Here is a 27,962-nt window from a genome sequence, read left to right as displayed (position 1 = left end):
TTATGCTGCAGTGCTAGGACACATGGCCTTGCCGAGAGTGTATAAGATGCTGTTCGCTTGGATTGGGTGACTGCTAACCAACCTCTTTCCTCGCTGGTCAGGTCTCCGAGTTTATGTCAAGGAATTCAATAAAAAAGGACGTGATGTTGTTTACTTTTTAAACATTCAAGCTGCTTTTACAAGTGACTGCACAACACAAGCGCGTGTCCCCCGCCGCCCCCTGGCTCTGGATTGCTGCAGTGCTTAGCTGAGCTCAGCGTGGCCTTGAGTGTCCCTCAGGCCGCGCTCCTCTGCAGACACTGCCGCTGGGAACCCTGCAAGTTCAAGGGCAGGACACCCGGCCTCCCACAACACCTACTTTTACATGATGACATTTCTTGACCCCCTTAACATTATATTCTTCTGACTAAACTGTACTTTGCGCACTGTTCCTGAATAAATGGAACAATTCCTCCACAACTGCCCTCATTTGGGTGACTCCATGCTGGCGGCCCTGCATTTTAGATGCGCGCAGACGGTAAACAAATACATATGTAAAAAAAAAAGCCTCGCTTACCCCTCCCGAGCGACTCTCTGCTTGAGGAGGAGGAGGCGGAGGATGAGGAAGAGGCGGAGGATGAGGAAGATGATGAGGATGAGGAAGATGATGAGGATGAGGAGGCGGCGGTGGCGGCTGCAGGGTGCAGGCAGGGCAGGAGGAGCAAGGCGAGGGTCTGCAGCAGGCAGAAAGAGGACGGGGCAGCCCCGCGCAGCTTCATGGCAACAACAGCACAAGCAGCGGCCCGGCTGTAGAAGGAAGTGAGTTTGGACGGATGTGGGCGGGGCTAGCGTGTCCTGATTTTGAATGCCAAATAACAGCCTCGCGTATGCGAATACACCTCAGCTCCAAAGTAGAGACCAGAGGGGCAGCTAATTGTAATCTCCCCATATGGGGGCGCTGCAGGCTGCATCGGCAGATTGATTTGAAGCGGATTTTTGGGGTTTCTGCCTCTATTCTGCCTGACATATATTGACAGTATGCGTCCCAGCCCCTCTGACATTTTTTATCAACGGCGTAGCTCAGACGTCACCCGAGTATCGAGGGGGCGGGGGGGCAGCCCTGCTTGTTAACATTTGACAGGGAGGAAGAGGGAGATTAAACAAGTCAGGTCCCGGGCCGGCAGCCAATCACAGCGCGGCCCGGGGAATGACGTCACGGGGGTGTCCCGGCCGGCAGACACCCCCGGCAGACACTCGGGGGCGTGTTTTTCGTGCTCTCCCCTTCCCATTGGCTGGAAGGTAAAATTCCAGCCAATGGGAAGAGGAGAGGGCGGGACTTAAAAAAACACAGGGAAACGCCCCGGAATCGCGTTTTCACGGGGAAAGCGTGATTGACAGCCAATCTCTTCCAATGACTAGCCTCCATTTATGGAGCTAGCCAATGGAAGACAGAGGCGGGACCAAAGCCCCATATGTAGGACATAAGATTTCGCCCTGGCGGGGCACTGCTTACGCAGTGCTACGGCCAGGGCGAAACCTAAAAACAAGACTGGCTTCTGAGGGGCGCTTTTGCAGAACCATCCCTTAGAGAAATAATATTTCCAGCAAAGAATAAGGTACATCATACGCCTTTTGTAACCAGTCAACCATGTGAACCTTGTGAACGGTTAGATACTTGATCCTGTGGACTATGCCATACCATGCCAAGATAATTTCCCCAGAGCAAATCACAACTAAACACAGGCATGAGCTGCAGTTTCCTATAAGTCTAAAATTGGAAGTCCAACAAGATGATGACCTAACTGAATGACTAGGAAAATACACTATTGGTACACCAAATCTAACTAACAGATACCTACGCACAGTGTGACAAAAAAACCTTGCCACCTAAAAAAATGGATTGTTTCACTGTTGCGTTTTTTGCGTTACAACGTGCACCGACACCATTAGAAGACTATTGAATAACTCCTGAAATATTCACATGTACACCTAGATGACCCTGCAAAAATGTATAGCCTAGGTTGGGATACCAACCTGCAACATCACAAGGATGTCTTCAGCATTCACCAAGCAAGTGGTCTTACAATAAATAGGCCAAAAAAGTGTTTGCTAGCTCCAAATAAGTCAAATGTCTGAGTAATATTTTAGAGAATTAATTTGTGAAACCCCAGATAATAATGTAGTAGATTCTTGGAAGGTAGGGAAGCACGGGGTGCTTACGGGTGCTGTTCATGAAGGGAGATGGGGTATCCAGATAGTCTTCGTTTTCCCTTCACAGAGAATCATCACTGAAGGTTAAACCCTGGTTTTATTGGTTATCACCTGGTCAGAAGAATGATTCAAGTTTTGTCCTGCAATCAACTTAATTTTACGTTTACTAAAGGTGTTAAGACTCCACATTCTGACATGCAAAAAGCCACATCTATACACCCTCTCGCCCAAAACGGGAGTGGGGTAATCAAAAATAAAAAAGAGACCCAGACCCTTTGTTTAAAGTACTTGGTGAAAATAAGTTATTTATAGTGCTTATAAATGCCAGAAGTGCAGCAGATTGTGCTGTTCACAGTATGTAATCCAAGTTTGTATTAAAAAAACAAGTCTTTCATGAGGCTATGTTCTTGTATAACCTGCCAACCCACCTCGAAAACACTACTGGGGACTCATTTGTGGCAGACCAGAATTAAAAACGCTGTGTCAGCACATCTACATTCTAGCTTTGCTTGTTGGGTGGTCTCTGTAAATACATGCTGCAAAATACTGTCAAAGGCGATGACTTTAAATGTCAAGTTCACTGGGAGAGATGTCGATGATGGTGGCTTCAGAAACGTGAAAGTGTTTCGCTGGCTTTTCACTCAAGTGTAAGGACGTGCATGGAGACAGGTTTGGTTTTTTTGCATGCATGGATGGTTATAATAGAGCCTTTATTATGAAACCCAAGTACTTGGTACTTACACACAAATTAAAAGGAAGGTAACGTAAACTGCTTCCTGAAAACCAAGACCACCAGTGTCAACCCTCAGAATGTTCAAGAGGCAGTGTCGCCCAGTGTTAACATCGGACTGACACTTTCAGCAGAGGTTGAATTGACAAGTTAACAAAGCAACACAATTCTGACTGTAATAAACATAGGTAAAGTTTATGACATTTTTCTTACCATCCACACTGGCATCATCCACCAAAATGATTTCCTTCAGAAGAATTGAAGGAGAGGTATACATCACACTGTAAACAGTTCTGAGTAGAGCAGACCAGGCTTCATTGTGAAAAACGATGATAATACTGGTGGTAGGAAGTGGTGGGCAACGCTTGAACTTTTGCTCAATGCATCTAGAGGCGAACAAATGTGTTGTGTGTTATTCATGAACAATACTGAAATCACAAGATTGCCGTTGAATATGAATGTTCACAGAACATACGCACCGACATAACCCACACACTCATTTATAGGGCCACATATTCTTAGCAAGCAGGTTTGTAGCGATGCAGATTGTGTGAAGCCCTGTGTGCAGAACTCCAACCCACCCACCTTCACTTTTGGGGACTTTAAGGATATACTTGAGTTTAATGGTTTTGTGATATCACAAGAGAGGTTACCAACAATTTAATTTGTACAATCATTTGTGATTGCAAGATCATGTGCAAGGTGCTAGTTGCTTACCGTACTCTATCTGTTGATGGATTTCAGGAGCATTTAAACTGAAATTTTAGAGGAATGCATATAGTTAAATTTATAACAACTATTTTTGTTCCTAGTGTGCATAGAATCATAACTTCCCTTTAACACAGTTTTTCCATCCTGGAAATTTCTGTGGCTCTGCTCGTCATGCTCTGGGCACAAATTGCAGTTGGGCACTAACTTTGCTCAATCAATCACGGTACTACCTGAACCCGCATATCCATTAATAGTGGGCACTGACTGCAGGGCATGGGCTTAAGCAAATGCAGTCCACCAATTACCTGCCATTAAGTCTGCAAGGGCTCTTCCTAGTCAACAGCGAGTGTAATATTTTGAAGATGGTTGCAAAGCCCTGCTCCGTGGAATCATCTGCAATCATTCAAAGCCAGGACATTTGTAGTGATTGTCTCTCGTAATTTATATAATGTAACATTTCCAAAGCAGAACAATTCACTAGGATAAAACTGGAGCGATTTACTCTACACCTCAACCCCAAAACGGGGATATAGTAAGAAATCCCATTCTGGTAAATGAACCAACAATTACTTGTGTGGTCTTAGAGCCAAAGTAACTGACCAAAATCGAATATCATTTTCATACAGTTGAAGTGAGATTCACTTTCACAAAGGTCTATATGTGGGCTTACAACACTACAATTTACAAGTGCCTTTGCAAGGGTCTTAGCAAAATCAATGACCACAACATAAAATATCCTCTGTGTTTTAGAATGCAGGTCAAGATATCACGTAGAGGTTGGACTTACCCCAATTCTAGTTGACCAATAAATTTGAGCAAAGTTTTTTTACATTGCCGGAGTCTTTGGTTTAGCCTACCCATCAATGAGCAAGTGAGGAGTGTCCAACATCACAATGAAAAGACAAGGCCATTGTAGGAAGAATATGAAGATTGCCTGTAAGAATTATTTGTTTGCTTTTATGTAGCACTACCGCAACCCAAAGCATAGTATCAGAGGTACAAGAGGAGACAAGTGACACTGTTTACATTTATGTTATTTGTCAGTGCTCATGTCAAAGAAGTGGGTGTCCATATAAGCGTGCACCAGGATGTTGTCTAAAAGGTCATCATCAATATGCTGCTTCATAGGAGCTTGAAGTACAAAACAAGACATTTAGAGGAGTAGCAGCTGGTGTCAAACATCATTGGATCGTTTGACATTCCCAATTCTGAACTTTGTTTTTTCCCCCCACAGAGTCCATCTCCTACAGGCCTGGTGAATGCTACCTTCAGCACTGTGTATCCTAAAGCTAGAAGATGTAATTACCACACCCTGGTGTCTTTTAGAATCAGAAAATTAACGTAAAATATGATTGATTTAAAAAATAATTTACTTGCCATGCATGAAATCATGTAAAATTATTTCTGGACCTTGGTGGTCACCAGATAGACCACTGTGAATGTTTTTTTTTAAAAATCGGTGTTGTAACACCTCCAGTATTTGCTTCAGCGAATCGGTTGTCGTGGAGAAGGATGATCCTTAACACTGCCCCTCTTTTTTAAAATGTTATTTTTAATGCTTTTTCACATAACATGTGTCTGTGGTTTAACATTTCTCAAAAATACATTAGTTTATGGTGCGATTCAGAGGTTTTACTCTCCCTCCCTCTCGCAATCATGACCATCTTGACCCACAGCATGGAAAACATTTTTAACAAAGTAACCGAACCACTTTCCCTAGCGTGTCTTAATAATGGATGATCTCACTCTTGTAGTTCACAATTCAAACAAATTGGGCTATAAATGATTTCAACCAATACTAAAGGCCTGAGGATGGACTAGCACCTCCTTCTCCAGGCGATCCACTAGATAAAGGACTTTGATGGTCATCCTAAAATTTGCAGGTTCAGAGTAATTTAGCAATGTCTTTCTTAAAAAGCAGATCAATAAACACTAAAATAATTTGATGCTACTTAATGGGTTAATTAGACCAGTCATCAGAGATTTAGCAAAACGTATCTCGCTCAGTACAGCATTAAAATCAAGTTCATGCAGATATACCTGTATGCCCAATTACAACCCACTCGGTCAAGACCACTAGACATATGGCAACCATATAAATCCCACTTACTAGCACAAAAATCGACAAGCTCACAGACAGATCAGGACCCACAGGCAGAAGTCCCCACGGAGGGAAGAGAGGAGATTTGTTAATGGGCTGGGATCATTGGGGATGGCGGTTGATGTGGGCTCCTTTTAAAGTTCAGGGCAGCATAAGCTGCATACTGTATTAGTCGCCATGTATGTACATGAACCGACAATGTTATGTTTGCTTTGTGTAAAATATAAATAAAGCTATAAAAAAAACAAAAAGTTTATTCAGATATCAAAAGTTGTGCCCTACCTCCTTCTCACTAGGATTAGAGAATAAAGCCTATTGCTGGCATAGTAGAGTGGTGGCACGTAAGCATTTGTCATGCGCAAGTCGTATTTAAATGTAATCTTCGACTGTGCAGGCACTTTAGTTAAATGTAATCTTCGATTGTGCAGGCACTTTAAAATTAGTTGTCTGGGAACACAAGATAGACAAACTCTTTTGAAATTCAGTACCTATGTAGTATATTTCAGCAGGAGTGGCAATCCTGCTTTGAGATCGGACCCTTCAATGACTTGTGCACCAATATGTCTGTTAACTATTACTGTAAGTGCGGGGCGTGGCTGAGCCGACCAAGATGGCGGACGCACTCCTCTAGAGCTCCGCATGGCCGCCCGCGCATAGTGATCACTGCATAGTAATAATGCCCAGGGAATACTTACAAAACGGCTCCGGACCCACCGCGGACCACAGGCGGTCCTGTGATGCCTCGAAACTTGGCTTCGGCAGCGCCTCCTAGGGACGATGACACCGTTCTGATGATCCCGAGCCTCGCTTAAAATGGCGGTGCCGCTGAGTCCTAACGGTCGGAGGCAACAAGGAGGGAGGCCCCATATCCTGTGGATGGCCCCTGGATCTGCTGAGACGGTGCAGGCGAACCGCTGGACTGCTGGACCCCGGATGCCTGAAACGAACGGTGAGCACCGCGAGGGAACCTATCCTGCCAACAGTGAATGTCCCCCGAAGTGAGGGCCGCGGCACGGAAGCCCCGCAGCGGCTACTCACCGAAGCTGAAGGCTCCCTGCCCCTGCGCGGGTGGTGCTGTGCCCAGGGATCAGAGCAGTGAGTCCTCTGATCGGCGCCTGAAGTTGCGGCGCGTGAGGACACTGGGACACTGACGGGGCGTACGGCGAGAGGACTCTGCCCGCCTCGCGAACGGCAGGATCCCTTCCGGACAGTGCCGGGCTAGTCGGGGCCCCGCAGAAACTAACTGCTGCATTGGGGGGCTTCCCGCCCCCATGGGAGCATCAACCGGCGCCGGGCCTGGGACCGGTGGAACCCAGCTGGCGTGCAACCTGCCTCGCCACTAGCTTAAGTTCCTCGAAGACTTCCCCGGAGAGAGGGCAGTGTTGCTGAACCCCTGCACCGGCTCTACACCAAAGCAGCTGGCTCCCTGCCCCTGTGGGAGCTGGGTGTCCCCCAATCAGCGTCTGACCTCGAGACGTGTGGGGCCATTGGGGCATTGGCAGGGTGGATGATAGGAAGACCCCACCCACCTCGCATACAGTGAGATCCCTTCAAGAGAGGGCCCTCACCGAGATGAACTGCCACACCGGGAAGCTTCCCGCCCCCAAGAGAGCGTCATATCACCTGCCGGAGGAGGGGAGATCCCCCCCCCAGCCCCATATCCCTGCTCGGGAGCGGTGAGGGTGGGCTGGAGGCCCTGACCGGGGACTGGTGGGGTGAGGAGAGGAAGGAGTGCTCCATAGCAGGATGGAGAGGGCACAGGACATGCATGGTGGGTGCTCTGCTTCTGACCTTCCCCCAATACAGGACCCTCAAGGATATCATGTCTGAAGGGAGATAGCTGTCCCCACACTGCACCCCGCTGGGATACTAACCCGTCATGAAGACCTGCGTGGCTGGATCACGGAGAGGTGGATTCCTCAGGAGCCTACAGCCTGCCCTGAATGTGCCGCTTCTCCAAGCAGTCACCTACACCTGGAGGATATCGGGAGAAAACGAAAACAAAACAGTAAAACACATGTCCAGACAACACAGCGTACCTGCGGACTGCTGGTGAACCAATCTTCAGAAGCGAGAGTCAGCTACACTGTCACCGACAGAGTGGGGCCATGGACGTGGGGCTCGCATGGTGCCCCTCTCGCCGTGACGACCGGACCGGTCGTGTCCTGTGCTTGCATGCCCTGGGGACTTCTCCGCAGCACGAAGTAGAGTAACCACGACTGGGACCGACAACTGTGATCACCTCTGACCGGGACGCCTGCGTGGGAAACATACCACGAGGGACGGCCACTCTGACAACCGGAGACGAACCCAGCAGGTACCCCATTGTAACACAGGGATTCCGGAGCGCCATGGGGCGGCCGCGGGTGATCACTGCGACAGCTACTCCGGTAGCGACACGCAGACCCTCCCCGGACCCGATGACCTCGCGACCAGCAGGGGAGCTTCCCAGTGCAGACACCACGTCAGCCAAGTTGGACCAAGTCCTAGCAGCAATCGAACACTCTTGTGTGACCATGGAGAATACATTTGGGGAACTAGCCACAGATCTTTTTTGTTGCGGGGCAACCACAGAAAACTAGCGGATAAAGTAAAACAGGGGGGTGGGGAGGGGAGACACTCCAAACAGTGGAACCCCAACTGAAGGCGCACCAGGAGACCCTAAAAGAACTTCAAACTAGAGTGAAGGCCCCTGAAAGCAAAACAGACGACTTGGAAGGAAGGTCGCGCAGGAGCAATATTTGCATCCTTAACCTACCAGAAGGGGCGCATCCTATCCGCTACATAGAGACATGGATCAAAACCTTCACTCGGGAACAGGACTTAACTCCGTACTTCTCCGTGGATTCCGGCACACAAACCACTTCCAGGCTCACCGTCCCGGCCGCTCATGTTGAAACAGCTACACTATCAGGACAGCGACACGGTGCTTCGAGCAGCTAGACAAACAGGTCCACTTCGAGTGCAGGACAAACAGGTCATGATGTTCCCGGATTACTCTCAAGCGGTTCAGCGCCAGCGAGCCTCTTTTTTGGCAGGGAAACACACATTACGCCAGAAAAATGTACAATACGCACTCCTATTTCCCGTCCGCCTTAAGATCATCCATGATGGCACCACAAATTTCTTTATGGATCCTATGGCAGCGAACGATTGGGTGGAACAACATCTGGGAGACTTAGTTGGTCACAGCAACTCGCAGGGTCGGCGACCATCTAACAGACGGCGGCGTCAACTTAAGCGGGTCACCCGAACGCAATTAACCCGATAGACAGACACATACTAAAAACTCCCCTGATCTTGAGCAAATTATCGCGGCGCGCAGGAGAGCTCTACAAGAAGCAGCAGCAGTGACAGGGTTGACGGGAACAAGCTCAGACGGCGAGAGAGGCCCTCACCTGTTCTCATCAGATGAGGAAATCAGTGACGCACAAACCTCTCACGATGGATCAGTTACGCCACAGATCGTGACACCTCAGACGGCGGACACACTGATATGAGAGCGATCTTTGGAATAGACGACGGACGGGAGAAGACAGTTCTTCCCTTCTCCCTTCCTATGGGATCGCGCCACCTGACCAGAACACGCCTCCACGATGGAGGTGCATTGGGACGCTATCCAGAACACCCCGCAACGGCAACGTCAGACTGGTGTGCCGTGAGTAGCATAAGATGTAAAGTCATTCCCAGGCACCTTGAATTCACCAGACAGCAGCAGGCGGCCAAGACAGGGACAGCCAATGAACACACACAGTAACCCCACCTAATATAACTAACTACAGTTAGCACGCAATGTGCAGTTTGGACATATTACCCAGTGTGATAAGTCCCTCTAGTTGGGAATGTTTCCCACAGTTTCGGTTATGGTCACCCCCCGCCCCCCGCTCTGAGCAGTCCCCTAGAACCCTTATAAGAGCACATGGATGGAAGGGTGTCAGTCCTCCAGAGGGTGGTCACGCAGATAAGAGGGGGTCCTGAAAGCCCAGCACAATGGCACACAAACAGCCCCCATTCAGAATACATTTGCCATGACTACACACATTCCTAACACAGACATCAAATTCATCACATTAAATGTCCGGGGAATGCACACTGCGAGTAAGCGAAATGCAGTGTACGCTTACATAAAGAGCAGCAGGCTCAGATAGCCCTTTTGCAGGAAACATACCTGAAGGCGACTGAAGCAGAGCGCTTGCCTAAGAAATGGTGAGGTATTAACTGCGCCACAGCGTACTCTGTGTTTGCCAGAGTAGCCCTTATCTGGATCCGTCCCCGGTACCCCATTTAAGGAAATGACGAGAGAGATAGACAAGGAAGGGCGATACGCTGTGGTAGAAGGCCTATTAGAGGGAAAACCTATATTGATAGAAAGTATTTATGCCCCGAATGTAGGACAGCCCCCCTTTTGGAATCGCCTCACTGGAATGCTAACACAACACACGCACGCCCCGTGGATACCTGGTGGCGACTACAATTGCACCCTGGACACAACCGTAGACCGATCTCACCCCCCTCCCCCAGCGCATTCACCAGAGTTCAAACAGGCGGAAATGTTTAACATGTGGGTAAAACACTGGGTATTGACTGGCGTTTGGCGAATGCACAACCCAGTCAGCAGAATATACTCCTTCCATTCAGTTCCATATGGCTTACGGGTGAGCTTGGACAGATTTCTCTGCTCTGCCACACTACTTTCAAGAGTACAACATACAGATTATGAGGGTGCTTTCAGACCGTGACGCACATGTACGGACCCTAAAATGGAGGCCACCACACCCCCCCATACCCACATGGAAGTTACCGAGAGACTGCCTCACGGATCAAGTATTTAAACATGACCATGGGGAACATATTCAGAAACGCTTCACATCAAACGCAGGTACAGTGATGTCTCGTCTGATCGAGTGGGACACATACAAAGTGGTGGCAAGGGGGCATTGTATCCAGCAAATAGTGGAGATATGCAGAACATTAGAGGAATCGTTATAAAAAAAGGCAGAACAAACCCTGGCGCACCTTTTGAAACTTGCGGATAAGGATGAGGCCACTCCGGAGCAAATGGAAGTGGCAAAGACGCTTAACGATCTCCGTAAATACAATTTTCGAATGTATGCAGCTAGGGTCCACCAGGAGGGAAACAGGAGGGGGGGAGCGCTCCTAGCCTGGCAAGCCAAGCAAGATACGGAGGTCAAGCCATTCACAGAAATAGTAGATAACTCTGGGGCTCTTTGGCATTCGCAACTAGATATTCTGCGTGTCTTTCATGACTATTACTCTGGCCTTTACAGGGCCCCAGAGCGAGATGGTCACCAAGCGAGCACCAACTTCTTAAACCCATTACCCCTGCCCCACGTCCCACCTGAGGATACAAAACAGTTAGAGATGAGGATCAAGCCTGCGGATGTCTCCCAAGCGATTAGAGCGCTGGCGCGAAATAAGGCTCCAGGAATGGACGGCTTCCCAGTAGAATACTACAGCACTTACTCAGCCCAGCTGACCCCACACATGAGAGTAGTGTATAATGATGCACTTGACAGAGGGGAGCTTCCAAGCTTCCTCAGGGAAGCGGTCATAGTCACATTCCCCAAGCCGCATAGAGACCCAACCCTGCCCTCTTCCTATAGACCAATAACTCTACTCAATACGGATTGTAAGATACTAGGGAAAATCTTAGTGGAAGAATATACCTAAATTCTGACACCATTAATTCACCCAGACCAATGCGGATTTATCCCAAGGCGCACTACCTCGCAAAACCTACGTAGGCTGCTCCATGTGCAGGATGAGACGAGCCCACAATTCCCTAAAGCAGAGTGTCTCTTCCTGGACCTGGAAAAGGCCTTCGACATGCTACTATGGCCCTATTTATTTGAGGTTCTCAACAGGATAAACATAGGACCCACTTTAGTGGCCTACACAAAACTTCTTTATAACAGCCTCACCTCAAGAGTTAGGATAGGCAAGTATATCTCCTCAGCGTTTGCTGTGGAAAGGGAAACAAGGCAGGGATGCCCCTTGTCCCCCCTCCTGTTCACCCTGGCGGTGGAACCCCTGGCAATACGTCTGCGCCAGGAGGGTGAGGAATGGAGTGTCCCATTAGCAGGCATGACACACTGTGTATCCCTCTACACGGACGACATTTTAATATTTGTCCGCGATGCTACTTAAAACCTGACACCCATATGGCAGACATTGCAAGACTTCATGGAGGCTTCAGGTCTCGGGGATAACTGGGGAAAATACACTATTTATCCACTCAGCTCTCACATAGCCCCATTCGAAATACAGGTGGGAACACAAACACTTGCTTGGAATGCCGAGGCACCCAGATATCTGGGAGTGAGATTATACCACACCCCTAAGGACATGTACGAAGGTAATCACCGCAGGGCTACGTTCGGCAGTGGGGTTCTGGAAAACACTACCCCCGGCCCACATAGGGCTAGTGGCGCTTGCCAAGATGATCATGGTGCCACGAATGCTATATCACTTTGCCAACCTCCCAGTTATACCACTGCGGCCATTCTTTAAGGAGCTGGACTCCCTACTTACCGAGCTGATCTGGGGAGGGGGTAGTCACAGGGTAGTCCTGTCTACACTACACATTCCCACGACAGGTGGGGGGTTGGGAGCACCTTCCTTTGAGGCATACTTCCTCGGAGCCCAGCTGCAATGGCAGTCGTACTGGATGGCGGAGCGTCACACGGGGGAAACCGTCACCATGGAGGGCCTCTCGCCATTGCCAGTAATCCACTGGATGCTACTACCGGGCACCAAACCCATGCGTACACGGCCCTTACAGATGTCCATAGCCCGCACCTGTAGGTTGCGCATCCACCGCACGTCCAAGGAAAGGCCCCCATACTCACCCCTGCTCCCTCTGGTGGGCTTCCCCAGAGAAGATACATACTACACCCCCGGAACTCTTCAAGTCTGGACTGACCTCGCTGTCACGGAAATAGAAAACCTATTTGAGGACGGCCAACTTAAAACGTATGCCCAAATGACCGAACAGTACGGTCTCCCGCCTGGGCAATTCTTAACACATAGGCAACTTATTGACAGCAGCCGTCGATATCGGGACCCGACAGCAGGGGGGCCTCTGACACACCCAGTGATTCACACTATTCTGCACATGGGGATAGGGCGACACCTAGTTATATGGCTCTATAAAGCTATCCGGGAGCTCGTTCTCCCCTCACTGCACCTGTTATGTCAGAAGTGGGAAGCGGAAATAGGGAGGGTGTTGAATGACCAAGATTGAGATGTGGCCCCGGAATATCCTAAAAAGGTCTCCAGAAATGCACGTTTTCGAAATATACAATTCAATATCCTTCACAGAGCATACCTGACACCCCACCGGCTCCATAGGTTCTACCCCAACACAAATTTTGCCTGCCCCAGAGTGTAAAGTGCCAGAGGCGAACTTTAAGCACATGTTCTGGGATTGCCCTAACCTTCAGGAGTATTGGGACCGAGTCCACAAGACACTTAGATCAACGACCAACATCACAACCATTTCCACCTGGGAGGCGTGCGCCCTTAGAATATTCCGTAGACGGAAGACTCAAAAAGTTCAGTGTCGCATAATGTGACTCGCCATCCTCTTAGCGAAAAGGGGAATAGCTATGTACTTGCAGGCCCCGACAGGCCCCCGATAGCGGCCTGGATAGGAGCCTTGAAAAAAATGGGGGAAGGCGGAGGAGGTGCTGCGGGACGAAGAAGTAAAAGGTACCCGCAAACATCCCATCTCTCTCGAGTGGGCACAACTACTGCACACCTTTACACACAAAACCACGCTTGAGGAAACGCCAGCAAACTCCCAACCCCAGGCCCCGCCCACACTCCCTACGGGATCCAGAGTAGACACTCCGAGGTCGGAGCAGCACAATTAGGTTTCCACCAACATTGGAGTCACGCCTGAACGTCCCCCGGTCAATGTAAAAATACCCAAAAAGAACTATTTCACACTCCGACTCCCCCCTGCATGAAGATACATATTTTATCGTAAAATTACACTTTAAGGAGACAATACCACCACCCACAGCGTTGACTATCCCAAACCGAAATTTGGTGACTCTCTGCCACCCCCACACAAGGCTCACCCCAATAGTTACAGGTTCGAAGTTCTGCATCAGCAGTCATGGTTCTAATGTTAGTTTGTTGGGAACGCACTCAATCAAGAACGGACACATTACGCACTGAGAGCATACACACAAAAGCAGTGGGTCAGCACAGGTCCATCGATACCAAACACACCCAAAATCAATACTGCAATTGTCACTGACGCATAACTATCGGGTGGGCCCACTTTCCAAATGACACTCCCTACTGTCGGGCGATTATAATTGATGAATGTTGACGAAACAAATATGTGTTAACATGCACCTGATCCACACCTTAATACAAATGTGAAAATGTGTATAGCGAATGTGTCAAGATGTATGAAATTTCTTATGAAAAACCTCAATAAACACATTTAAAAAAAAAAAAACGATTACTGTAAGTGCCCTCCCCCATATATGAGATGTGTGAGAAGTTGGCCTGGCATATGCTGTCTACTATACTATTCTATTCTATTCTATTCTATTCTATTATACAAGTACAATACATTCTATTCTATTATACAAGTACAAAAACATTAGTGGGCACCTTGAACCAGTCCAAACGACCCTTATTGATGGTAGGTTTAAAGACAACCTATATAGAAAGCTATCCTAGTGGTAGCTACTGAGAGCAGCCTTCAGGCTAAGTCTTAAAGGAATGTAAAGCAGCTTGTTTTACCAGTCTATAATCTCATGTATGACCAAATGAAAGGAGAACCACACCAGGTATATATATATAAAATATATGTATTAATTCTAAACACATCCCTCTAGTCTCTTTATGAGGCTTGAGGCAAAAGTGCATTCAGTAAACTTATTTAGCACACAGTAAATTAGCACAATATATGATTAGCCCTAGGGGCGTCACAAACCACATACTAAGAAAGTGGTATAAGAACTATGACTGACATAGATACAAGCCCTAGAGCCTTTAGAACCGCTGAGGCCACCAGGAACCACCCACGGTAGTGACACAGGGGACGCGTGCAGTGTCTAAACACAGCCGCGATTCACCATTGACTTCTATGGGGAAAGTTGCGGTTGGGAAATTACGGATTAAGGACACTTAGAAGAAGACTTGGAGCAAGCCCCTTTAGAACTAGGCAGTTCTAGATTCAATACCCACGGGAGCACCAGAGTACTCTAGTTACCTCACTCATTGAAGCCGGGTGCATAGGTGTCTTTTAGTGTCGGGTTTCGTCGTCTATTTCAATGGCGAGCTGCTGAAAAGTGCTGCAGGCGATCAAGTAGAAAGTGTCCGGGTGGATCCACGGGTGGATCGGAGATCTAAAGAACCTGAAAGCAGAGGGGACAGAGTCTGGGTCACTAGCCAGTGACCAGGAAGGCGATGAGAAGATGCCAACCAATGTCGGGTGATTTCAGGTGAAGTTTGACTCTTCAGCCACGAGGACCAGGAGGTGTCGAAAATGACCAGGAGCTGGATTTGAGCTGTCACACAAAGGATGTTGAGTGCTGCGGTGTCGGTTTCCGGATTTGACCCAATAAGCCTTGGCAACAGCAACCCAAGCAGAAAGCAAAGATTGGCTTCGGTGCAGACCTGCAAGGTCTGAGGGACTCATTCTTTGGAAGGGAGTCAGGGCACATCTGGAGCAACCAGGAAAGCCCAAGAAACAGCAGTTACCTTTGTGTGGACCCACCAGTCAACGGACCAGGGATCGCAAAGGAGCCTCGAGCGGAAATGCTAGAACGAGGACCACGGAACACTCGTGGAGTGTAGGCCCACAATCTTCAGTGCAAGAGGTGCCCAGGGCTTGGACTATAAGTAGCCCAATGCACAACTTCGGGAAAGCTCTGGAAGTTGATGCAGTAGCAAATGTGCACAGTGTCCAGGAGTTCCGGTCGGGTCTCAGCTTTGCTGGGATCTTGTGTCGGCCTCTGAGAAGTCTGGAAGTCGATGTCCTGAGTCGCAAACCCTTCGGGATCCAGCGGGAGCCTTGGAAATGCAGACTGGCAAAATGCTTCTTTGGTGCCTGTTTGAACAGGGGAGTCACTCCTTGACCCCAAGTGAGATTCTTGCATCTTCTAGTCAAAATAGAATGTTGAAGTTCCAGGATATATGTTGCAGAGTTTTGTCCAGGGTAATGTAAAGTCCTAAGGACTGGGTTCCTATACTTATACTATGTTTAGGGGTTGGACTTACTCTAGGGACCCACCGATGGGTGGATCCAGGGAGGGGGTGGTTATGCCCCTTTCCCTTTGTCCAGTATCGCACCAGATCAGGGGCTGAGTGCCCCTGCAACCGGTTTGAACTGGGATATGCACAGGGACACCAAGTGTGCCCCGAGCACTGTCTGAAAAGCATTCTATGAATGCTCCCACCCAGCACCAATACACTAAAGCCTGTCTGGGAGGTGGTTACACCTCCCTGCGACAGGAACCCTATTGTCCAGACCTCCCCTGCCAGAGTTTTGTCCAGCAGCAGGAGGTCAGACTTGTGTCTGTGGCTGCAGCATCCATTTTGTGATGCTGGGGCTCTTTTAAACTATTAATGGTTAAGTAAGTGTGTACATGTCTTCTTCCTCTAGAAGGGTGGAATTCTACCCCCGCTGCCAGAACTAGCGGGGAGGGGTTAGGATTCCAAAGTGTTTGACACCAAACACGACATGTTTCCCTGCAGCCATTCCAAAGGTAGCATTAACTGCCAGGTTATAATGCACTTAAGAGTAAATGGTCTCGCTGCATCACAGAACAGCTACAGAGAAGTGATTCCTAATCTTGTGACAATGTCTTGATTAAGTGTTTTCTGCTTGAAATATTACCTATAAATAGAATATCTATGTTTTGTACACTTTGGGTGCCTCTGCCACGAAAGTAACAGCCCCACCCATAAGGGCTAGTTTGGTTGTTGTAACATTTGTGTAACTATATGTCTGCAGTTTAATGTTATGTTCACTGGTGCTGTGTTAGCCATGTAAATTATGGAATTCAGAGAAGGAAACAATAGTGGGGTGATCCTTTGAAAGGTTCAATATCGAACAACCTAGATGCAGAAATAGGGGTTCCCTATTTAGCTGAGAAGGATTTATCCCTAATACCACAGACGTCTCTGGTTAAGTGGTGAGTAGGGTCTTTTGGTCACACCCTTAAGAAAACTTCTCGGGAGACCCATTAAATAAGTAGCCAAACTAGAACATTAGTGGTGCCATGTCATACGGTTCCTACGTTCTCAGTAAGACTGTGCATTTAGGCAACATAAGCTTCAAAACTGTCGGACTGAGTCCACTGATACCATCAGAATATGTTCACTTAATTCCTGGCTAGCTCACTGTGCACCATCTGTGCCCCCTAAACTGACAGGTCACCAGATGGTTTCTGCAACCTCAGAACACAACCCTAATTCCCCCAAGTAAATTGTGGAAAGAAATCTTTCACATTAGTAACTCAGGCATGCCCAAAGAGAGACACAAGAAGTACAAATACATGCACTTCAATGATTGATAGAATCGAGCAAAACAATGTTTTCAGCATTACAATGGTGAACAGAATGAACAATTTTAACCATTGTACAGTTGCACTGGATTATATGAATACATATAATTGCACTCCTAACTAGTGCTACCTATCCTGTGAAGCACAGGGTGTGTTGTTGGGTCTGCCAGAGTACTTTAGAGTGATCTAACTCCCTATTTACCTGTCGGCATGTTATCTGGCAGGCAGCCTTGGTGTAGAACAGGCCGCCGTCCTCTTAAGGATGATGTTGAAATTCAGCTGTGCTAAAATTCAGGCATTGGGAAACCTTTGACAATCCATCGAAATGTTAATCTGTCTAAACCGAGGCATAGAGCAGTTTATATAATAAACTGGACCCATTTGTTCTGTATCCCAGTCTTGGTCCTGTTGTCATTGTTGATTCTATCCGCCCAGAGCTGTCGCTGAACGAACAACAAACAACAACATTTTGCGCAGTGTACTAAGTCCTTGTACAGAATGTACTAAGGGCAGATACTATGCCTACAAAGAAATGTAACTGTAAGCAAACCCTTTCCGAGTACCTTATCTCATGAGGCCACACAAGCAAATGTGTGTTAAGTCATTGTCTAAAAAGATTTCAGTTTTAAACTTGGGCATGTAAACTGAAAGTGTTTGTGCCTGGGGCCTATGTAACCTCACTGCAAAAAGAACAATTGACGTGACATGGATGCTTGTTTCCAGTCCAGGGAGGACCTAGCCTGGCAGTTCGGGCTGGACTGTTACCATTGGGCGCAGGGTCAAGACTGATTTGCATATGGCTGGGTCCAAACTGGAATGGCATGGTGAGCAAACAAACGATGGATTTAGGCACAGATCGCTGTACTGGAGTGAATGTATGACATTGTTCTGCATTCTGTCCATCAATTGTTCTTTTTGCATTTGTCACCCCGAGTGGGACGGGCATGCCCAGACGTGGGTCCTGTGCTCTCCATGCCACTGGAGTCAAGATATGCAGGCTGATGAGGGCTGAAAGCCCGAAACCGGTCCTAGGATGCTTGTTTCCAGTCCAGGGAGGACCTGGGCTGGCAGTTTGGGCTGGACTGTGCCCATTGGGTGCAGGGTCAAGACTGATTTGTATATGGCTGGGTATGGCATGGTGAGCAAAAACGATCGATATAGGCCCAGATCTCTGTACTGGGGTGATTGCATGGCATTGTTCTGCATTCTGTCCATCAATTGTTCTTTTTGCATCTGTAACATCACTGGCATACCCTTTGCTGTTGATCAGTTGCTGCCACTGACTAGGAGCAGCTGAGAACCACAGGTATCCACCTTCCTTGATCGCTGAGGCCAGAGTGGGCGACACGTCTTGTAGGAGAGAAGGATCTGCTTACTATGGTTACCCCCACTTTTTGCTTGTGTTTCACTGTTTTTCGACTTTAGTCTGGCTGGGGCCCTGCTAACCAGGACCCCAGCCTAACTGCTTCCTCTCTAAATTGATTGCACGTACATTAGGTACACTTCAGATTGGTTACTGGGTTACCCTTGTGAGTCCCTAATATATAGTACCACAGGTACTAAGGGCTTAGGTACCCCAGAGGCCTACCAAGGGCTGAAGCATGTATTATGCCACCCCTGGGAAGCCTTCCAAAATGGTACCACAGGTCTGCTACTGCAGCCTGGGTAAGGTGGTGCATGCACTCCTTAAAAAGATATAGGTTACCTATATCTACCTTATATCACTGACACATATAAACTTATAAGTCACTCCTACGGCAGGCCTTATTAATCCTGAAGGCAGAGTGCTTGGTTTTGTGTGAGAGGCTGCCCCTGCATGAGCAGGACCCCTCTGCAGCTTTCATAGCAGCAGTTCCCAACTACACAACTTATGAAGAACTAGAAATACCATTAACATTCCTGGAACATACAAATTGGTTCCAAGGTGCCCTACCACATGCAAGAGATGAAGTTAGACTAGGTACCCTCCACAATGAGAGGGCAGCATGGCCAGTCTTAGCCAGTTACATACCTTACCCAGTAATGCCCTAACCTTACAGCACCAGAGCTACGTACACTATACACAAGTCTAGTTAGGACATACAGATGCATAACAATACATTATGCAAACAATGACAATAAACCCAGTGAGAAATTCTCAAGCTGCACAACCGCATTTATCAATGCTGGCAGTTAGACCAGTGACTATTAATTCAGTAATGGGAAAAGTTCCCATCAGACAGGAGGAAATTCCGTTCTGAAATGCACAAAAAGCAAATCAGCTGGAAGCAGTATTTCCTCATACGGGACCTCAAGATAAACATAAAATTCTCACAATGTGTCTATACCATTAGGGATGGTTTCCCGCGTATTCGACTGCGCCACTTGGAGCACAGTATTTGCTGCGGTCTATACCATAACACATGGCACGCTCTCCACTGTGGTTTTGCCAGAGGTGCTAAAACAGATCCAAAATGAACACAGGATAGCCCAGGGGATGAGACTTATTGCAATTATGCCAGTCTCCTCGATTATTTTAAATAATATTAAAGAGGAAGCAGCAGCATTGGCGGTACGCCTGCATCTTACACAAGTTCCATTAGTGGATCAGGAACGAGAGCTACCAAAAATGATTGCCGACACTTAAACATAGGTCAAGATAATTTGGGAGCCAGTCCAAATAATCCACAACTAAAGGGTGATTCTGAAAAAGAATAACTCTAAGCAGGCACTGAGTCTTCTAAAAAAAACTCTGGGATAATAAGATTTTTTTTTTTAAAACATAAACCACGGGGTGGATCTCCTCCACAGGAGTCCCCTGAACAATGCTATCATTTTCATAACCGTGAAACAGTTAAAGAGAGTAATAAGTATCAGTACACTGATACACATCCTTCTCACTCCTTTCAGGTGTCATCCGAAAAAATCTTGGTGAGAGCAGTATGATCAGAGCGCAGATCAGGAGTATGTGAAACTGAAGGAGGACTCACTACACTCTTCTTACTTCATAATAAAAAAAAAGGAAAAAAAGCTTCCACAGCAAAAGCCTCCATTTAAAAAGAAGAAAGTGACTGGGATCTCCCTTAAACATGCCACACATATTGAATACTGTGCTTCTAAACGGGTAGTGGGTTCCGACTCTGCTAGCCAGAGGGCAGAAGTCACATTAGTTCACCAGAATCTTCAAGAGTGTCTGGAGGCAACAGCAGCTAGTGAGTTTGTCCAGAAGGAAACACCGGACCAGAGACTTAGTGCTCCAGATAGGTTGTATGATTTACAACTGCAAAAGGAGGGTGATATACAACATAGTATTAACGTTCTCTTCGGGAAGAACTTATCATTTGGTTATGACATTGTCGAGGCTGAAAGAGATTGGCATTGTTTGACAAGCCCCATGAGGGGAAAGTGTGATCTTTCGCCAACCTTGTTCCAGAATCAATTAAACATACATATGCCAAGGAGTGGGCCCTTGCACAAGCTCCAGCGTTATACCACAATCACATGGGCTGGGATGAAGAATCCCCTTATCATATTATACTCATAAGGTCCAGCCCACAAGTGCAAACACAATACCCCATCAAACATGAGGCTAAACAGCAAGTTAGAGAAATTCTAACACAACTTGAATATCAAGGTGCAATTGAAACTTGGACCTCACCAATGAACAATCCGTGGTTTCCAGCAGTGAAGCCAGATCATATTTCTTAGTCTTAGACTATAGACAATTAAACTGTCATACTTCCACATTCGCAGTACAAAATGCGCACAGTGCAGCAGTAATGATGAACAATATAGTGCGGAAAGATACAAAACCACATTAGGCATTTCAAATGGCTTTTTTGCCAAAACGTGGTACCTGAAAGCAGGTATTTGCCTTCATTTACTGCTCTCGGGTCTCAAAGACAATTCTGTCAATTGCCACAAGGGTATAAGAATATACTAGGTTTGTTCTCTGACCGGGTAACAGGACTGTTACAATGCTTTGACAATAAAGTACTGTACTATGTCGATGACCTATCTCACAGATGACTATCTACAAATGCATCCTGTAGTAAGAACAAAACACCAATACTAAACTGTTTGCGCAACAGTAAATGGTAAAATGAGGGATGGAGAATTCCAACCTCTAAAAACATTCACACAATCACTAGGTGATTGCACTGCACAGCTGGCTGAACTGAAATCTCTAATTGTGGCACCTGAGAATAGGGATTCAGACTTCCCCACACTTACAGTGTGTGATTCAAATTCTTGTGTCCAGTCTTACAATGAATATTTATACTATTGAAGCCAGAATGGATTGAGAGTCTCAAAAGGTTATACTGTCAAGCATATATCTTTGGGGACAAGTGGCAAACCTTAAAGTAAGTTTGCCACCGGCTCATGTTATCCACACACTGAGCCACCAACATGTAGGAATACACGTTGTAGGTAATTCATAGGCTAATGAAGCCACAAAGACAGCAGTGCAACTGCTTTTATAGCTGCAGTGACTCGTTTCAACATGAGGATAGATAGAGACATCATAATGGCTGTGACAGCTTCATACTGTGGCACCCCCTTACCAAAATAAATTCCAGCAAAATACTTCTACTTACTTAGTAAGCAAAACATTCTGTTTGCTCATCTTCCCAGAGAGGGAGACAGAGTAATACCAAATTTGGACATTAGTTAAGAATTAATCATAGCGGCACATGAGGGATATGGTTGTGCAAATGCTGGTACAGCGTATACAGTTTCACTGCTACAGTAACGATACTGGTGGCTAGGTCTGTACAAATATACCAAAGATTACGTCCTTAAATGAGACATTTGTCAACAAATAAAAGTTTGTACCACAACACATCTACCGAACGCACCTCTCTTAGTTTTAAACAAACCATTCACCTGCATCGATCTGGACCATTGTGGACCATCTCACAGACAGTTCTTTTAAATACATCTTTTTGACAATAGACTCTTGCTCTGGAGTCCTATGGGTATGCCCACAGTGATCAGCAGATGCTCGAACTTGTTGTGTAGTTCCTATGTTTAACCCATATAGGACCTGCGCGTTAAGATAAACTGTGGGCTTGGTGGCAGACTGACTCTGAGCACCCCCACCGAGAAATATTAGCCCCTTTGCAATAGCTACCTCACAGTGCCACTAGTGTCTCCTCTTAACGGGGAGAGAATAGTTTCTGGCAACCTTAGACAATGACAACCCTGATCCCTCAGGATTGTGGAAACAATGTATTACTTTTCGCTCAGTCACTCGCATTCACTTACTCGGCCTCAGAGAGTTACACAGAAGAAACAGTTGGGCGTGTAACAATAAGTATTTATTGCACCGTTGTTCTTCTAGTGTAAAATAGATGTGCTGCAACAACCAATAGTAGCAGATATATATAATCAGCAGTACAGTAAATATAAATGGATAGTATAGTTCTACCATTTTGTAATAGTCATGAATACACACATGAATGTAAAATGCATTATTAAAAGAAAGCGCGTACTACTATGGTGCCTATCTAGATGTACCTAGCATGTGAGTAGGTGTGAAGCCAAGAATCCCTCTAGGATTTAGTTGAACCCCATTACCTGAAGTGAGAGAATGTGGGACCCCGTCCTGGTCTCAAGTTGGACACCCCGCAAGGGATGCGTTAGACCACTGTCAGCTGGAGCGTCTGCATGCAGGAGCCTCAGCGTCTCTGGTCAGTGTGTCGGCCTGGAAGTCTCGGTTCCCTCTACCAACTCTAGCAAGATGTGCTGTATTTATACAAAAAGTATCTAGGGTTTCTTTGTCCCTTGTCTCATGTATTAGCCATTGTTGGGTTGGAGGATGACAGATAGGATGAACCTTGTATCTAGAAATGGTGGGGTAGGTGGTGTAGCCCCTGCCTGGTTTCCATGAACTCTTATGAATATTCATTCATACTGTGTGAGTCTATTGATGAAGTTATATGACTCTATTGTTTAGGGAAAACCCTCCTTCTGTACCCAGACTAAAACTAGGTAAAGGTTCAATCCTAAAGGCTTGTTACTGTGTAATATAAGGGAGATAATGTAAGTGACAGTGTATGATATTACCCGGGCCTATATTAGGGTACCTACATGAAACATAACTAACTGTTGTAAAAGATTTGCAAGTCTTCATTGGGTCCTTTGCAGTATCTAAATTCCATTATGTCCAGAGCCCAGTGTTTGCCTATCGGGCTTACAGGGATTCCATGAATACCTTAGTTGAGGCTGTGCACTATTCCTCCCTCGATCATCCTGAGGGAACCGCAACAGTGGATAGGAAAAACCGTGACTTAAAGCTGTCTTTAACAGCTAGAGTATTGGGTTCAGGTCGTAGTTTGATTCACAGAGCCTTAAATAATCTGCCAAGATCATCCTTGGGTGGTCGGACTCCCTATGAGAACCCGTTTGAGGTCAAGATGTGGGTCCCAGACCTTGACAATCCAAATACAGTGGTGGCAGAAATGCCTTTGATATCAGTTAACGTTTCGTGTCTCACAGGACTTGAAAGATTTCTGCAAAACAACGAGCTACAGAAATGTTCTGCTACTACTAGCAAGGTGAAGGGACAAACAGTAACTACTGACTGGCTTCTAAAGATCGGGTGTCTGGTTCAAGAGAAGATTGTGGAAAAAAGAATTTGGCCCCTCATACAGAGCGCATGTCCTGGCAGTTGAAGGTACCAGAACAGTACTTTTACCACCCCTTGCTGGTAGTAAACACACAAGATTGGTGTTGATTAAACAAGTAAAACCACACCTAATGGCCAGTCCTACACAGTAGGCCATGAGTGCTCCTGGGTTGTTGTCTGCCTCCTCTCACTACCGTACAGGAAATTCTACCACAAGCTTTCACCGGCACTGAGGTTTCTACTCTCCGGACGGGGATATCTGATTATGAAGTCTTATTACTTCAAGTTATATCTACCAATTTCATACAATTGATATATGGGAGTTCACTGGTTTCAACACCATGTGCCAACAACAAAGTTGTTTATTATGAGCCACCTTTTGAGTTAACTACCAGGTCTACACCACCATGTGAGGTCCCTGTTTTTGGACAGAGTGCCTCTGGCTATTTTGCAGACATTTATGATTTTTCTTCTGATTTGTCATATCTACCACTGCATGGACTTCCATTTTGTTTCTTTTCCTTCGGATTGGTTTTGTGACAGTATTCTTTTTGCTTCTGAGGGGACACTATCTCCCAGAGCGCTCGGCTGTTGAACAGGTAATAGAGGTATTGAAGCCTCATTCTTTATCACACAAATGAGAAGAGACCTCTCCCTGGTAAACATTTCAGTAGTTCTGATACTTGATGGACTTGTTTGGGATAAGGTACCATATGAGATCTTTTGACCGAAAGAAACTTTACAGATACTATGTATTTAAAATATCCATTAATGATATTGCTCCTCTTGTGACATTCGTACAGTCAAATCTATGCTATTTGAGCTAGAACAGTATACTGTATTTGAATATGACGATATATATAGGCGCTGGTGTTGAGAGTGCTCTAAAAGGAGCTGCTTTCCACCTAAACTGAGACCTACCCAGAGTTCTCTCCTTCTTTTTTGCATAATTTATGCGTCACTCTATGCCTGAAAGGGTTTTGTTTAGACTTAATACTGGGTGCTCCCTTGTGTCTGGACAAAGCTATACCTCTCTGAAGAGCTCTAATTAGAGCGAAACACTGTGTCAGGGGTTGCTTTTAATCATTTCAGGTTGGCTTGAGTTGGTATTTTACCAATTCAAAGCTGTAATATTGTGCCTGGAGTGATAAATGGCTTTTGTTATTTGACAGCTCGGCAAGGACTGCACTTACTAGTCCTATGCTTAAAGACTTTGCTGTTTAAATGGCGAAAGACTTTGTCATTTTCTATCTCAGCATGGATAGCACTGTCTAATCCTATGCTTAAAAACTTTGATAGAAAAACAGACATTTGAGGTGAGCAGATCTAGAGTGTCGCTGGTGTTGAGAGTGCTCTAAAAGGAGCTGCTTTCCACCTAAACTGAGACCTACCCAGAGTTCTCTCCTTCTTTTTTGCATAATTTATGCGTCACTCTATGCCTGAAAGGGTTTTGTTATATATATATATATATATATATATATATATATATATATATATATATATATATATATATATATATATATATATATATATATATATATATATATATATTACCTACTGGCGGTCGCCAGTAGGTATATATAGTTATTTTTCCCTATGGGATATTTGAAAATTCTATGTCTAATAACTTTGGCGTTTGTGGACGGAATTGGCTGAAATTTTCTGGAAAATGGAACATTTTGTTTCTGAGCAGCCCCTGGAAATTTGGGGGGGGGTTCGTCAAGGGGGGGCCGAGAAAAAAGGGGGGTCCCAAAACGTGTTTTTAACATTGAGTTTTCCATAGGGCGGTTGGCCTCACTTTTAGCCCGAACGGCTGAATGGATTTTCACAAAACTTGGCAAAATTGTAGGGACTGGTAGCCCGATGTGCCTTTGCTAGGTCTCAATATATGTGCTTCAGTGGATTTTGAGAAATTAACGTTCAAAAAAAGATATATATCTGTAACAGCGGACCGGGCAGCGCTCCGGTTCGCGGACTTTACGCGTAACGGAACTTCGCGTAGCGAAGCTGATTGGCTCTCCGGTGTCTGTCAACATTCTAAACAGTCCGGAGCGGCCGCCATCTTGTCTCTCGGTAGGATTGAGAGACAAGAGGAGGCCAAAACAAAGGGGCAAATGACCATAGGGGGCATCGTAGATCCTCCCTGACCCCCTAGGTTTAATGTGGAGGCTTTAAAAGGGCCCCGCGGGGCAAAAAAAAAATAATTTTTTTTTTTGTTTTTTTGCGTGGGTAGCGCCCGGTTTGCGAACCGGGAAGCGTTCTGGGCAGCGTACTATAAGGAAAAAAGAATGATAGACTTTTCAAATACTGTATGTTAATTGATTGTTGGTTTTGTTGATTATTTTTTATTTTTTTTTATTTTTTAAGCAATTATTTATTATTGTGATTGTGTTTGAAAATGTATTAACATTTCTAACATTTAACTAGTTTATGAATTACATATAAAAATGATTAAAGACTCAAACAATTTTTTAATATTACATACAATTTTATTTTTCGGATTGTTTTTCAAAATTTAATAGAACGTCTAGCATTTGACTGTCCGATATGTCCTCTTGTTGAGTGAACATAAGTTCCCACATTTGACCGTCATCATAATGAAGTAAATGATCCACAGATTCTACACATTGAACTAATTCATGGTCCCGTGATTCATCCATGAAATCTGAGTCATCATTGTCCTCAATATCTTTTTCTGTGTTGTTCTCCAGAACAATTTCGAAGGAAACATTCTGCTCACCTTCCATTTTATTGCTGTAATTTGCATAAAAAATAAATATATCAGTAGAGATAGGGCACTGTTGGGTTTAAGTTCAGACAGGTACTTGTGAGTTTATAACAGAGAAGTAATCTATGGGCACTGTATGGTTTCAGGCGTGAAGTAGTACTATTAAAAAGTGCCTGTGAAGAAGCCTAAGTAAATTCATAATTATACCACAGAAACCTAAATCAATCCATAATTATAATAAAGAAGCCTTTCTCAATGTCTAACTCTTACAGAGGGATAGTATATAACTATCTGAAAATGTTTTCAAATTTATAAAATAATATCTCACCTTCTAAAAACAAGTTTAAGTTGTGAGTGAAAATGATCTTGCAATGTAGTTCAGGAAGTAGTAGTCAAAATGGCTGTGTTTCTCTCTCTTCCTTTATATATATTCAGGTACATAGCCAATCAAATGTCAGGTAAAAAAAGTAGAAAATGAAAGTAACATTTTAATTGGTTGTCAATTCCAACACTTCAGATGTGTTTTGTGAAGTAATTTACCTCAGGGTATTTAGAGAGGTCTACAGGCTAAATGGTTAAATGGAATTTCAATCAAATTTGTGAAAATGGTAGGCATTGGTATGTAGTATGAGCTAATCTATATTTGGTGAAATTGTCTCCAGTCGCTTTTCTGTAAACTACTTTCCCACCTTTTTTGATGGTGCGCTTCCCAGGGAGCGACCCGGTACGCGAACTGGCGAGCGCCCCGGTTCGCGAACCTTAAGCGTTACGGGAGTCCACCATTTTGTGTTTTGGTCGAATTAAGATACAAGATGGAGGGCAAATAATGTTCAGAATGGGTAGAAGGGGGCACGGTAGACTTATCTTGACCCCCTAGGTTTTCTGAGGGTGGCTGAGGAGGCCCATATGTGCGAGAAAAAAAACATTTTTTTAAAAAATTTTGCGAGGTTAGATCCCGGTTCGCGTACCGGGTAGCGCCCCAGGGAGCGTACTTTGTTGAAAATTAGTGAAAAATGTTAGAGTAAAATAATAATTGTGAGTGATCAGATGTAGGGTAGCTCTGAGAAGAGCTTTTGGGTTTATGGTACATTTAGGTACTTATAAGTAGGTACCAATGCACAGTCTTAAATTCAGAATGAAAATTCTGTTGCCCTCATCTGAGAAGTGAACTCCATCTCCTCTGTAGATATCTTGCATGTAGTAACGCAAGTTATTGTTGTACAGGGAGCCCATTCCATGGTCTCTCATGTAAGCTGAAACAGATTTGTTTACATGCTTCCTCGACTTCTCAATTTGTGGACAAAATTGGTTTGACCACCTCCATTTCTGTCTTTGGC

General features: G+C 45.7%; 1 protein-coding gene across 2 annotated transcripts in view; it reads right to left on the bottom strand.

Annotated features, from left to right (window-relative positions):
- Window positions 1-27,962, bottom strand: part of GALNT3 (polypeptide N-acetylgalactosaminyltransferase 3) — a 672,271-nt gene that overhangs the window by 259,504 nt on the left and 384,805 nt on the right. For both annotated transcript variants that reach the window (XM_078681629.1, XM_078681630.1), the window contains one exon: window positions 3,134-3,306. In XM_078681629.1, the coding sequence (XP_078537755.1) occupies window positions 3,134-3,306 (173 nt within the window). The remainder of the gene's footprint in view (window positions 1-3,133; window positions 3,307-27,962) is intronic.

The sequence above is a fragment of the Lissotriton helveticus genome, chromosome 3_1 (assembly GCF_964261635.1).
Source record: "Lissotriton helveticus chromosome 3_1, aLisHel1.1, whole genome shotgun sequence".
Lineage (NCBI taxonomy): Eukaryota > Metazoa > Chordata > Amphibia > Caudata > Salamandridae > Lissotriton > Lissotriton helveticus.
Note: the sequence above shows the minus strand (reverse complement) of the source record. Positions and strands in the feature narration are given on the sequence as shown.